We start from the raw sequence: 15,154 nt of genomic DNA on the forward strand, positions 1-15,154 counted from the left end.
TGTAACATCTCTATTGTTCTACTGGCTATTAAACACTTGATGTTTCATAGTCTCCACTCACTGCTCTACGTGGAAATCAAATTGACAAATTCTAAGAAAAAAAAAATACCAAAAAGATTTGTTTGGGAGTGCGCTGTAACAGCTAGTATTAATTGAGCATTTACACAGTCGAGCATTGTTCTGTTATATATTTAAATGTGTTACACTTGATCTTCACAACTGTCACTTGCTAGCTGAGCATCCCTGGACAAGACTATTTAACTTCTGTGTCCCTCTTATGCACGTGTGAAATGAGGGTAACTATCTCACAAAATTGCTGTGAAAAAAAGTTAATGCACATAAAGCTTTTAGAACAGTGCTTTAAGAACTCAGTTTTCTGTTAACAAGTGGAGAATTGTACAGGAGAAACAAAACCAAACCACTCAATGCCTTACGTAAGGCAGTAGGAAACAGTCAGCCGAGGGGTCCCTGCCTTTAAGCATTTATAAACCACCTAGGGTAATAAATTCAAAGGCAACACTGTGTCGTCCGTTCATTAGGTAAGTAATGAACGATTGGTACAGACGGTAAGGGCAAAGCCAGCATGCACTGACTGCTGAAAATGAATGGCCGAGCCAAAAAGGTATCAGTAAGGACGGGAACAGGATCCAGAGAGAAGAAACCGAATCGAAGGAAAGAATGAACACCGGCTATGGAGCGAGACAAGGAACACGACTCCTGGCCTGTCACCGTGGTGCAAAAGCAGTGGACAATGGACAAACGAAGGGACGTAGCTCTGTCCCAAGAAAACCACCTATAAACACAGGTGTTGGGCCAGAGCTGGCACGTGGCAGGTAGCCGACCCTGAAGCTGAAAAATGACTAAATCCATCTGCCTGGAGTGAAGGTGCTTGAGTTTCTGGAGGTTCAGCTTGTAAACAGAACCAGAGGCTCAAAGCCAGGATTTAGAAAGGCCAGTAGGTGACCTTAGGGGGTTGAGAAGTGAGGAGACAGCATATACTAACATTCATGAAGTGTTTACAGTAAGGCAAGAACTACACTATGTGCTTTAGGTCCATGAACTTGTGGCTGTGGTTTCCCCATCGGACAGAAAAAGCAGCTGAGACAAAGAGAAGCTCTCCATCCTGGGTGGGTGGGGCGGCCCGTGAGTGAATGCCAGCCCCGGCCCGGAGCCCACGGCTCTGAGTGCTCAGCGGGGCCTGCGGCATCCGGGGACCCAGAGGTGTGTGCCCAGACTAGCACAGGGGGACCTGGTGACTAGCTGGCTCTGGGGGATTGGTAACAACCAGGGGGACACTTGCTTATGCGAACAGACGGAGGAGGGAAAAGGAGCAGCTGTGACGCAGCATCACATTCTAAACACCACTATGGAACACCTGAGAAATTTTGCCTCCGAAGTTACCTCCTGGGGGCGGATGCCAAGACCCCAGGCTGGGGAGGCGTCACACACGGAGGACAGGCACAGCGCGAGCTCGCAGCGGATCCCTGGACAAAGGACACGGAGCCCCTGCGCGTCGGGCTCTGGCTGCTCCCGCCGTCTGGGCAGGACAAGCCCCCGAGCCTGGGGACAGCAGGCTCTTCCCTGGGTGCAGCTGCTCAGTCTCCCCGGCGCAGGATCTGGTGCATGCAGCACGAGAGCTGGTGTCAGGAAGCCTGACCCGTCAAAAACCAATGGTGCTTCTCTCAATAAGGCCCCACACCGTCTAGTTATTAAAGCCCAAGCAAGGTACAAGAGAAGACTTCTAGAAACAAAGAATCAGGCTTTATTTTGTTGTCGTTTTTTAATACAGGTATGGTGTAGTAGACATCTGTTAGTCTCGCATTCAGTATGGCCAACCCACAGAAATGAAAGTAGAAACTCAGTGAGCTTGTGCTCGCTCCTGCCCCCGGGGCTGGCACCCTCCCACCCCCAACAGCCTTTGTGCTGCCCACCAGTGCCCCCTCCCTGCCACGCGAGTCAGAGAACAAAACACCACCCCAAGGAGAAACCCTGAGTGCCCTTTCATCAGCAGTGGGTGGGATGAAATAAGACACCGTGTTTACCTTGGGTGGGATGGAGAAGCCAAGCAAATCCAGACGGTACAGGGGTAGCGCGTGCACCCCTGGAGCCAGGTCGGTGCCCGCAAAGCTCTCCACCAGGCGAGACAAGAGCGTGCCGTCCTTCCACAGTCCCCGAGGTCCGGGCCGCGTCAGTCAGCATCCTTGAGACAAGCGAAGGGCGCCCTGTCCTCTGGCAGTGCTAGAGTCCTGGGGAGAGCACCCGAGGACAGTGTCTTCTGAGAGGAGCTCCCAACAGAAAGGGTCCCTGAGGAGGCGCGCAAAGGCCAGGCACAGCAGCCCTGCCGTCTGTCCCAGGGGCACTGCCGACTCCACTGTCCTTGAGGGCTAAGGTCTGCCTCAGGAAACCTCATGAAGGGTTTCCACACCATTTACAATGGAAAAGTAAATCAGAAATAAGGCATTAGACATTTGATTTTTTTATTTCCATATGCAATGTAATGTTTAGGCACGCTGCTTGGGATGCTATTTCTAAAAAAATCGTTGGCCATTTTTCAGAATATCCTTTTGGTTTTAAATACTGGTCAGGAAAAACAAATGATGTAAAAATACGTGAATAATTTTCTATTACAGAAATGAAAAACTGATTTGCATCTAAAAGTGCAGGAGGTGAAGTAATTTAACCCTTTCACCAGACAATATGGCAATATACAATATATTGCTTCAGCTGTTTGAGAAGGCTGTGATGTATTTTTATACTGACATAGAAAATTATAAATTACACTGAATTAGTATCCATAATCACTATATATGTACACAAACCAGTTCTTAAAAAAAAATACACTGGTTTAGAATTTACGAGTGAAAACCTCACAAGGTACAGTAAAACAATTAACATGCTTAGGTGCCGGATTTTGATTTCTAGTTTAAAAATACTAGCCTGTAAAATGAACGCACTCTAATTCCATTAGCAGCACGAGCATTTTTCCACTGACTTGCCTAATATGATTCAGGTATGTGAGATACGCAGATTGCTCTGAAACTTTCATTGGTGTTGCTTGTTAACAAGGTAAATTTTGGTGAATGGGTTAAAAGGCAGATGAACAACCAAAACAAAACAAAAAACAAAAACAAAAAAAACCCAAACCACAAGCCATGTACACTCCAAATATTCTAGTGTTTCACCTGTAGGGATAATCAGTTCAAGCAAACAAGACTTTAACAGAACATATGGCTTTACAATAACATCAATTTATCAACTAAGTTGTAGCAATAAATACTTAATCTCTACCAATAGACTTACATTTTTTGATCCGCTTTAAACAATACAGAAAACAGTTACCAATCAAAAACTGGTTATAAAAAGAACACCAAGTATTTCTTATTCAAAATCACTTTTGTAAGTTAGAACAACCAAAATAACACTTAGAGGGCATCTCAATCCTATAACTCCTCGCCGACCTGGAAGAAAAATGAATTCAGAACTTTGTACAAGGTGAAAAATGTATGAAAACTGCCTAATACTTTGGTCACACTAATAATTGTCAAATAGTTATGTTTCAAATACAATAGATCTGTGTATTCACTTTTATAAAACTATTCTTACAGCCATTTTAACTATAGTATTACTACTATTATTACATGGGTGGCAAGATCTTATTTCACAGGCTACCCATTATTTAGAACAATACAATATAAACATACGCAAAAATTCTTGGTATTTGTCAATGTGCAATATTTGTACACTTCTGGGTTTCTCTGTACAACGTCTTAGACTCTAGAATATAAAGGTTGCTGGTCCTGATCCCTTGCAGAGTGAGTGCAGCAGCGGTGGCTCGACGGGCTCCCGACGCAGCCCCGGACCCCGCACGGTGGCGCCTGCGGTCCCCGGTCAGCAGCAGCAGCGGCGGCGGCAGCGGAGCGCGCTCATCATACGGGGCCGTTAACCGCCGCATCGCCCGGCGTGCTCGGCTGCTCAGTCCTGCGGGGTGAGACCAACTCCGTGTAGCTCCCCGAGGGTGGGGAGCGTTTACTGAATACTGTCTACGCAGCGCCTAGCACAAAGCCAGCACTCAGCAGTTACTTCATGAAACGCTCCTTAAATGAACCTTCCTGAAGCTCCAGAAAACCTAGCTGAACGGCTCTAAGCTTCAGCTCCGGTGAGCTAAGTACTTAGCAAGGGCTGCAGAGGAGCGGGGCCTCCGTGAGACACACTGTGCCTCAGCCTCTCAGAAGCACAGGGACAGACTGGTCAGTGGTCCCCAAACCTTCAGGAGCTATTTGCTCATCCCTCCTTCAAAACAGCTTTTTCTCTGTTCTGCATACTGCAATCCACATAAAATTTCACTTCATAAAAATAGGATTTTGCTACTGGGGGCTTGGGGAGGTGGGGGGGGGAAACAACAAAAGTCTGTAAAAGGACCAACTTTGAGAACAAAGTTGTGCACTTTAACAAACGTGCTCCCCCGAAGCAAACATCAGGGGTGACGCTGCAGGGGGCGGGGGTGGGGGGAGAGGGGGATACAAAAGGAACAAAGTGGGGACAGGTTACCCAGGACCTTCCTGCCGAACTACAGTGTGACCTACATCTTATGAACGAGACTTGGGGAAAGATGTTTAGAGCTGAAATTGGGAAGCACAAGTACTCTTGAGCCGGCACTCCAACTTTACAGAGTGCTTCAGACCCCTGCTAATCCTAACAGAGACCCACGAAGTCAGCTCCACTCACACAGCAGCCTCTACCTACATTCCATGGTGTCTCAATATATCACAGAGACACAGGCACTAGCATTCTGGAACCAGACATAACCGGGCACATGCCCTGCCTTCGCCACTTACAAGCCGTGTCTTAACCTCTCTCAGCTCAGTTTTCTACCCCTGTAAAAGGGGGACAATAACCACCCCCCGGCAAAGAGATAAGTATACAACGTATGCAAGGTACCTGTTTGCACAGATACCGTACATACTTGATAAATACTGATAAATAAAATTTTGTGGCAATGAAAAGCTTTATGTGCAATAGTGCACATCTGTCAACCTCAAAATTAGTATTTGGTTTTGACAGGAACCATCTCGGTAAGATTGCATACAGAAAGTCCCTAATGGCTATCTTCATTGTCAACAGTGCCGTAGAATGCAAATGTGACACATCAGAAAACCTACCTCTGTCCCCGCCAAAACAGCAGCTCAGATGCCCCGACTGCCCTACCTAAAGTGGGACTCCTATTCCTTTATCCAGCTTTATTTATCTTCATGTCCCTATATATTATCTGTGGGGTCTGTTTTGCTACTGCTTTATCACCAGTGGCTGCCGCACTCATGTGTGTGTTGGACGGAGGAAGGACAGGCAGACAAGTGATGCCCCTCTTCTCCCACTGGCTCTCCCCACCTTTTTCCTCCACTGCCTGAGTCCTGCAGATTGGGAGAGGCAGGGCTCCTCATCCCAGATGTTTCTCTGCACGAACAGCAAGTGGGTCCCCCGAGGCAAACACTCCTGCACTCCAGAGCCCAGTAACCGATCCCACAGGCAGGCTGTATCACTCATGTCAGAGAAACCAAGAACATACTCCAGGAGCAACGACTCCAAAGTGGGACAGGTTAGCTATCTTGTAGGCAGCTCTCCATATAAAGGAAATTTACAGGGAGACACTAGGGAGGTGACAATGACTGCTTAGGTTGTTACACCTACAGAGGACCTTTGAAAAAACATACCAAACCCTAGGCAAAAAAGTGATTTGCCCAAACTCTTAGATGCACAGCTGGGGCTGGCTCCCCTGCAGCCGGAGTGCCATCCCGTCTCCTCCTCCCAAAGCCGCCACTAGAGCCAACACGCACAAGCAGTTCTTATAATTAATTTGTTTCATACACACACACACACACACACACACACGTTTTTAATTACAAAAGCAAACCCCTCATCCCAGCTGTAATTTCCATGAGAGAAACAAAAGCAGGGTTTGCTACACTATGAACATACAGGTTTACTGACCAGTGAACAGAGAGTGCCCCCTGCTGGTTCCCACTGGTTACACTGCCCCTAAAATGCCTAGATTTGGGGGCATCAGGTGAGAGGGAAAGTACTTCTCGGAAACGGCTTTAAAGGTTACTTTATTCCTTATGGAAGGAATATACAAACTTGGATATATTTAATCAAAACAGTTCAGTCTGCGCAGCACTGAGCGAAGGTCCTTGTGGTCCAAGGGCAAGTCCTGAACTTCCCACACAAGCTCTGGAGCAACAGGAGGCCGCCCTCGCCCTGCCTGCGGGGCTGCACACAGCCCAGGGTGGCCCTTGGGGGCTGGGGCTCTGGCTGGGCCTGTCCCTCCAGACCACGGGCTCAGTCTAAGCAAAAGGTGATTAGAGGGCTTCCCTGGTGGCGCAGTGGTTGAGAGTCTGCCTGCCGATGCAGGGGACACGGGTTCGTGCCCCGGGCTGGGAAGATCCCACATGCCGTGGAGAGGCTAGGCCCGTGAGCCATGGCCGCTGAGCCTGCGCGTCCGGAGCCTGTGCTCCGCAACGAGAGAGGCCACAGCAGTGAGAGGCCCGCATACCGCAAGAAAAAAAAAAAAAAAAAAAAAAAAGTGACTAGACAGATAACGTCACATTTCAAATCCCTTGGCTCTGGTGGTGGGATTTTCACACTTCATCCGGACAAGATAAATATTTTGCAAAAACAAAACCAAAGAGGGACTCATCTGAGAGTTGAGAGTATTTAGCCACACATACGAAAGGGTCTCCAGGAAAGCCCTCCCGTGTGTCACGTGGACACATCTGTGGGAACCGGGCACTAGGGAGCCGCTTGTGTGTGCCTGGCAGCTGGGTGACTACAGTGCTGAGGGAACCCAATCCTGGAAGGGCTCAGTATCAGCCTCAACCTGGTGCCTCAAAAAAAAGGGAGGGTGGGGTAGGGGATATGCCAGCATGAGAGACCCTTCCAGCCCAAATAATTTCTCAAAGAGCCAGTGATGTTACTGAATCTCCAAAAACCAGTTAGTTTTCAGCTTCTGCAGGCGGAGATGAACTGTTACGTCTAAGTTCTCAGCTCAGTCACCCTGATTACTGTACGGAACTGAGAAAATGCTTCTGTGCAAGTCACTGAACACCTGAGGACAACTGTAACGACCCCCCACCGCCATACCAACTTCCCTCCCAGCTCCCAGGAGACAAAGCCAGAGCAGGGCCCAGGCAGGACGGCTGGAAGCAGGTGGTTACCTCTGCTCTGGGCTGCTGCTGGGGGGCCGGGGGGCTGCAGACTTCCCCTCTGCCGTCTCCAGGCTCTCCTCCACATCTTTACAAGCAGCATCTTGAGAGGTAGACAGTTTTCCTTCCTCACTGCAGTAAAAAGGACAACAGGCAGCATTAGACGCCTGACGCAGCAGCACCGGGTGGAGGAGGAGGGCGCATGCATTTGGCTCTGGAAGTCATGGCGGCCATGGATCCAAGCAAGCCCCGGGGCTGAGCATGCTCGGGGTGGGAGGGGGGGATCACAGGGACCACAGACACGACTGGGAAACCATGGAAGGGGAGGATCACACACAACTGGGAGCCGAAAGAGGGACCACGTAATGCAGCTGGTGTCTCGTAAAGAATGGTCCCACATCACTGTACATACCGGTAGGATTTCAACACTCTGAAGCCAAGTGTGCAAAACAGAAAAAGAAATGTACAAGAGTTTCAGAATACTCCTATAAATGAGGTATTTGGGGGAATAATATGTCCACGACTGCACATAAGCAAAACTGCAGACTCGGTGAAGGTGTCAAATGAACCTGTTTGAAGGAATGAGTCTTTAGTTAAAGATTTCTGCCCTCAGGACCAAGCCCCCCATCAGCTTGCTGGCTGATGTCACGTGAGCAGGAGGCCATGCAGCCTGAGCCAGGACGAACTTCTCGAGAGCTGTCTTCTGACAGTGCGTGAGAAGGACAAACCATGAAGGGAAAGAGAGCCAGGAACAGTGGCCAGAAAGGTAAAAACCGGTCCTGAGGGGTCACAGAGAGGGCTTGGGGAAACAAAACGTGAAAGGATGATTGTCCCCTTAAATAGCTCTTGCAAAGAAAGACAAGGAGCAAATGCTGTCAACTGTCTGTGGGCTGGGAATTTAGACTTCTGCCTATGTTGTGTCTGGCATTCCCGTTTTGACACAATTCGAGACGGCACTGAACTGAGCTGAAGGGCGGCTAACGGCTCCCTTTGGGGCAGCCCACCATTCTTAGCGTGGGATCCTGTCCCAGATTTGCTTATGAAAAACCTCGCTTTAGGATGACTTCTCAGTGGCTTTCAGATGGGCCTGGCAATTTACCAGGAGGCAAGTGAAGGAAGGCTAGTTCACTACTCCTCCTAGTTTATCCCCATTCTCCACTCCCTGCCCACCAAGGCAACTCTCCTGATGTGTTCAATACATGTTACTTTCATTCTTGTACGTGTATTCTGAGACACATCACTGGCCTGGAACCGCACACCTCTCTGCATTTATCTCTGTACCAGCACAGTCTGGAGGGCTGTCTTTTCCTGCTGCCTGTGGCACAGCATCCCGCGGCGCACACCTCCCGTTCTACCGCGTTCTCACAGCGACCGGTGCCTCTGTGCACAGGGCTGCAACGCTGCCACTGCCTGCTGAGGCCCCAGTGGACCCGCTGGGACACTTCTCAGGGCTCTACATCCAGGAGTGGAAAATGCTGGTCATCCTTCCAGCCAGCATGCCCACCAGCAGGGCGACAGGGCCCCTGTAGCCCCAGAGCCCCACCAATACTCAGCATTTCCCACCTTTCCAATTCCTGCCAGTCTAGTAAGAGGTGTCTGATAATGAATGAATTTTGAGTATCTCTTCTTAGTTTTGCCCCTTTGGGTTTCCTTGCCCGTAAACTGCCTAATGATATTTTTTGACCATTTTCTGATTTGCGTTTTCTACATCTTTTCCCTACTGGTTTGAATATTAAATGTTCATTTCTGACTGATTGAGAGCTGTAAGCTTTCCCCCCGCCTCAATTTGCCATCTGCCTCTTAATTTTGTCTACAATACTTTATTAACCAGAAATTCTTAAATTTGATGTAATCCAATTCTGTTCTTTGCATGAGGTGTATGCTTTTGGTGGTTGCTTTGTTTTGAAAAAGAAGTCCTTTTCTGTCCACAGGTCAGGATACACTGCATTTTCTTCTAACTACCATGAGACTCTGGCCACCTCACTTAACTCCAGTATCTCATTTTCGTCATCTGGAAAGTGGGATGATAGCCATGGTACTTATCTTATAGGGTCCTTGAAAGAAACAAACGAGTTAACACGTGAGAAACATCTGGCACAGCGCTGGGCACACAGGAGGCGCTGCACGTGTGCTCTCACCCTTCGTGCTCAGGCTTCACTGGTTGCCTTGGAGTGAGCCCGCCTCCCTCACCTGCTACGCCACCCGCCTTGGGACTGAGCGCTCTCACCACCGAGGCCCCTTGAACTGTCTGTGTGCTAACATCACAGTGTTTTAAGAATTCAGACTTTGCAGCACGACCAGTACTGCCAGCTTAAGTCTCTCATTTAACCCTTCTATGGCTCTCTAAGCAATTTGGGAAACTGTTTATTCCACCTGAATTTTAGAATGTGTTTACCAAGTGTCTTAAAAATCCAACTGAAATTGTGACTGGGACTGCACTAAACTTACAGATTAATTTGGTGATGGTGGGTGTCTCTGCAGCACTGAGCTGTCCCATCTCGTTGTGATGGCCTTCACTTGTCCAGATCTTCTTCTGTGGCTTCTTTTATTAGCACTTCCGAGTTTTCTCTATAGATATCTGGGCTAAGATAATTCCTAAATAATTTATAGTTGGATGCATTTTGTGACTGGCACTTTCCTTTTTATTATATATACAACCTAGTTGGCTATTACTGATGTAGAGAAAGGCTACTGATTTTTTAAATTGCCCTCTTACCTGGCAGCTTTGCTGAAATCTTACACGTCTGCTACTGACCTAGTTGTAGTTGATCATTATCACCTGCAAATGATCAGTTTCGTCACTTCCCATCTCACCTTTACCTGCACCTCTATCTCTTTCTCCTTCCTTCCTAACACCCCCCAGGACTGCCTGTACGGTGGCAGTGACACTGGGCATCCATCCCTATTTGCTCCGTCCATTCAAGTTAATGCAACTAAAGTTTCTTCACTAAGTATACTTTTTGGTGTAGTATTTTGGTATTTAGCTTTTACCAAGTTAAGGAAATTCACTTCTCTTCCTGATTTGCTCAGTGTTTTAATCATATATAGCTTTTTTCAAAAGCTTCATCAAAAACAGCAAATGGCTTTCTTTCACTCTATTAATATGCAGTGAATTACACTGACAGATTTCTTGATGCTGAACCATCCTTGCAGTCCAGGGATAAACTCTAACTGATCATTATGAATTATTTTTAGTATACTGTTGGGTTCAGTTACCAAATATTTTATTTATATAGGATGTTTGCATTTAGTTTGCTTGTAAGTGACATAAGCTGATCATTTTCCGTAATTATCCTTATCTGGTTTTGGAATGAAGATTTCACTGCCTCATAAAAAGATCCAGGCAGCTTTTGCACTTTTTCTATTTTCTGTAACAATTTAGATAGGAATTAATAGATTAACATGCATGGAGGGACGTCCCTGGCAGTCCGGTGGTTAAGACTCTGCGCTCCCACTGCAGGGGGCATGGGTTCCATCCCTGTTTGGGGAACTAAGATCCCACATGCCTCATGGCACAGCCAAAACAAACAAACAAACACGCATGGAATAGCACCAAGTCATTACTGTCGCTGACACGAGGCTGAGGCTGACCCGTTAGTCTGCTCCTTGCTTTCCTCCACCAATAATGGCTTGTTTGTACCCTTTGTCAACTTTAAGAAGTTATTATTAGATTGTGCCTCTTCCTTTGATATTAGGTTCTTCCTATATCCTGCTACTCATGTTTCTTTGCTGGTTACGGCTTGTCTTTTCATTTTATTGTGTCTTTTAGGATACTAGAAATTAAATAAAGTCAAATTTATTAATCTTTCCCCTTATGGTTTGGCTTTTTTATGGTTAAGAAACCCTCTACCATAAAGTTGTAAGATACTCTCTTATGCTGTCTTCTGAAAGTTGTAGTTTTGCCTTTCATACTTATGTTGAGAGAGAGATTTAATTTTATTTTTCTCCAACATTGGATAATCACTATTAGTCCCTTCCTTCCTCACCAGCTTATGTCACCCTAACACGTGAGTGTAGGGGGTCTGTCTGTCTGTTTGTACAGCTCTGTGCCTCGGTCACATGCATCATCTCAGTAAGAGTAAGTCTTGCTGCCTGACACTGTGAAGCCCCCGCACTTGACTCTCTTTAACATGATCTTGGCTGTTCTTGGCTCCCCTTGGTCTTCTCTGGGACTCTCACAATCTGCTTCTCCCTTTCATAAAAACTCCATTGGGATTTTGATGAGAAATACGTTCATTTTATAGATTAGTTTGTTAAGAAATGCCAAAGATATCGTCCCATTAGCAAACATGGTATATCTCCCTATTTATTTATGCCTTTCTTTTTTTCAGTCTTAGTTACAGACAATGTTTAACTTTTCATTTAAAAGGGGGGAGGGACACATCTAAGACATCTTGTGTTGGCTTATAAGGTGCAATTGATTTGTGGGTGCATCCAGTAAACTTGTTAAACTTTCCTCATAATTCTAATATTTACCTATAGATTCCACTGGAATTTTTTATGTAGAAAATCATAACCTACAAACAAACAACCATTTCATCTCTTTCAAATCTGTTTTTATTTATGCTGTGTGCGCTAAGACCAGCAGCACAGTGCTGAAGAGAAGCAGTCACTGCAGGGTTCGCTGTCTGGGTCATGTCTTTTTTTTTTTTTTTTTTTTTTTGCGGTACGCGGGCCTCTCACTGTTGTGGCCTCTCCCGTTGCGGAGCACAGGATCCGGACGCGCAGGCTCAGTGGCCATGGCTCACGGGCCCAGCCGCTCCGCGGCATATGGGATCTTCCTGGACCGGGGCCCGAACCCGTGTCCCCTGGATCGGCAGGCGGACTCTCAACCACTGCACCACCAGGGAAGCCCTGGGTCATGTCTTTGAAGGGACTATTTCTTCAAAATAATGCTTCACCGTTAAGAATAAAGTCTGCTGTAGACTTTCAGTAGACACTTTTATCAGTAGCTATTTTCTATTCCTAGGTTGCTAAATAGTCACAAACAACTTTAATTTTTATCAAATGCTTTTCTGTCTATCGAAGTTCCAAAGGGTTTTTATCCTTTTATCTGAATTACCTTCAATAATCTTTACAATGTTATAACATCCTTACATTCATGCAATACATCCTTGGTCATGACTTAAAAATACACTGCTGGATTTGGTTTGCTAGCTTTTAACTTTAAGGTGTTCTACATATAGACCCACACATGAAATTAGCCTACAATTATTTTTTCTTTCATGCTTTGTTTGACTTCATGAGTCGGGAAGCATTACTTCTCGTGATCTGAAAGGGTCTGTGTAAGATGGAGACCAGAGCTCTAAGCACTGGTTTAGTTGCAGTCTGTAGGTTTCGATAGAACTTTTTCATTACTCTTTCAGTTTTAAGTTTTTCATCTTATGATTCCTTGTTGACCTATGAGTTTAGAAGTGAGGCTAATTTCCACATATGTTTTTTTAAAGCTATCATTTTGCTACTGAGTTCTGCTGGCTGCATTATGTCTGGAGAAAATGATCTGTATAGTACCAAACCTTTGGCTTAGATGGTCCAAGCTTTGCAGCCTGCCTGTATCCAGTGCAATTCCTATCATGGCTAGAGATTGCCAGTTTTTTATACTCATGTATTTTGAATCCATCAGTGTTCTGAATCTACAGTCTTCTAAACACTATTAAAAGGGGAGGGGTGAGACTTCCCTGGCGGTCCAGTGGTAAAGAATCCTCCTTACGAGGCAGGGGATGCGGATTCGATCCCTGGTCAGGGAAGATCCCACATGCCGTGGGGCAACTAAGCCCACGTATCACAACTACTGAGCTCGCGCACCTCAACTAGAGCCCGTGTGCCGCAAATCACAGAGTTCGCGTGCCACAACTAGAGAGAGAAAACCACACGTCACAACTAGAGAGGAGCCCGCGCGCCGCAACAAAAGATCCTGCGTGCCTCAATGAAGACTCAACGCAGCCATAAATAAGTAAATAAATAATCTTTAAAGAAAACGGGGCGGGGGGGACACTAAACGACCCAAACTCCACCTCTTTGTTAAAATTCAATGAATTTAACGGAGATATTATTAGAAAGATGTCAGGCTAATGTCTGAACCCACATTTGAATCAAATTAAAGCCGTTAATATCTGCGGTCTCTCTCCCCTGCGCCCCCCACCCCGCCCCTCCAACAACCTGAAGCTGCCAGCACACTGCAGCCCTGGTTACCTTTTGAAGACCGCGGTTTCTGTCTTGGCATCCACAGTGAGGCTCAGGGTTTCCTTCACGCCGCCATTCATCACTGTCTCAGTTACCTTGTCTGTACTTTCTGCATCCTCCTCTCCGTCAGAGCTGGCTTCCATGGCCACGCTGCCTGGCGCTGAAAAGGACACAGAGCTGAACGTCACGAACACCTGTGCAGACCCAGCCACCCAATGTTACCTCTATTGCTTGAAGAAGGAGGAAAGTGACGTGACCTGCCTGTTGCTGCCTCTTAGCGATGCCCACAGGAGAGAAGCTGCGTGGGTTCCTCGCCGCGTAGGACCAGTGAGTAGCCCCAGTCTCCCCAGCTACCCGCACACCCAGCTTTCTCCCAGCCAACTCTCCTGCCCCTCATGTTCTCCAGTTCCCAGAGCAGGAAAGACGGGCGGCTGTATATTCTACAACCACAACCCACCAGAACCCAGTTCATGGTTTATCTATGCACTCTTCTCATTCATCCTTCTCCTCTCACTTGTCCCACACTTGGGTCCTACTCTTTTCTTTTAAAGTTACCTTTTTTGGTTCCCTGTGGATTATTTCTTTGTTCTATAAGAGGGAGCCATGGGGTATACTGGTTATGACTGTAGGCTCTGAAGTCAGACTCCCTGAATTCACACCCAGCCTTACCACCTTACCACTTACCAACCTCAGAGCCCGGAGCAAAGCACCCAACCTATGCCTAAGTTTTCTTATCCACAAAATGGGGGTATCTGAAGCCACCTGTAGAGCCGCTGAGGGATAAATTAGGTCATCTATATAGAATGTTTACAAAATACCAATTTCTGGGTTTATTAATGTCCCGCCCCCTGGTACCTGTGCCCTCATTTCCTTTCCTAAGGACTGACTTCTCTGTTTCCTCCACATACTATCCACGCCCACTCCTCGCCCCTTCACTAACCTCCGCGCTCCCCCCCCACCTGCCACACCCCTCATCAGGTTGAAAATCGTTCAGGGCCTATGCAAGGAACAAGTGCATGTTTTGAAAGAGACAGCCACTGGATACCCTTGACCATTTCATCTATTCACAAAGGTGGGAAGAAAATAAACCACCACAGAGCCTGAAATGTGCCCAGACATACACATATGCACCAAGTAAGCAAACTCCAAGGGACGCAAGAGCTGGGTGCAAGATGGGCTTGGAGCACACATGACTAGTTCTGGTTTTATTCACCCTGGGTGCTGTAAGCTAGGCCATTCATCCTTTCTGGGCCTGTTTCCTTTCCTGTCCTGAAGGAACCGAATGACTGGTAACGTAGGTCCCTTACTGTTCTGGGATCAGCATGCTGTGGTTCTGGCAAACACACACAACTTCTTTTCCTCAATAGCCCTGCGCACATCAGACCCACCATCTCATTTTCCTGGATCCTCGGAGCCCCTGAACTGTTTAAAAAACCTGCTTTGTGGACAAAGACAACTTTTCCGACCTAGGAGACTCAGGATGAAGTTACGGTGTGAACCGCGACCAGAGGGGCGGCCCACAGGCCGTGCCCCGGCCTCTGCACCCACCTTCCGGCTGCACTGCCAGCGCAGCTGCACTGGGCGCCAGCGGGCCTACTGCCTCCGTGCTGGTCTCCATTTCCACTGGAGAACTGCTCCTTAAAGAGTCTTTTGTGCTTTTAGAAGAGAGAAAATTCAGAGGTTAGCAGTGGGAAACAGACCTCAGTTATCATTATTCCCAAAAAACCTTGGAACATCAGTTCCAGTTCCACTGGGGAGACACAGGTGGTTATAGA

General features: G+C 47.1%; 1 protein-coding gene across 10 annotated transcripts in view; it reads right to left on the reverse strand.

The window, feature by feature from the left end:
* Positions 1-1,736: 1,736 nt before the first annotated feature.
* The window catches only part of PPP6R3 (protein phosphatase 6 regulatory subunit 3), a 131,519-nt gene continuing 118,101 nt past the window's right edge, over positions 1,737-15,154 (reverse strand). For all 10 annotated transcript variants that reach the window (XM_060105386.1, XM_060105382.1, XM_060105379.1 and 7 more), the window contains 4 exons: positions 14,928-15,034; positions 13,389-13,539; positions 7,209-7,328; positions 1,737-3,978 (listed from right to left, as the gene is read on the reverse strand). In XM_060105386.1, the coding sequence (XP_059961369.1) occupies positions 3,927-3,978; positions 7,209-7,328; positions 13,389-13,539; positions 14,928-15,034 (430 nt within the window). In that variant the 3' untranslated portion in view covers positions 1,737-3,926. The remainder of the gene's footprint in view (positions 3,979-7,208; positions 7,329-13,388; positions 13,540-14,927; positions 15,035-15,154) is intronic.

The sequence above is a fragment of the Mesoplodon densirostris genome, chromosome 7 (genome assembly GCF_025265405.1).
Source record: "Mesoplodon densirostris isolate mMesDen1 chromosome 7, mMesDen1 primary haplotype, whole genome shotgun sequence".
In the NCBI taxonomy this organism is placed as follows: Eukaryota; Metazoa; Chordata; class Mammalia; order Artiodactyla; family Ziphiidae; genus Mesoplodon; species Mesoplodon densirostris.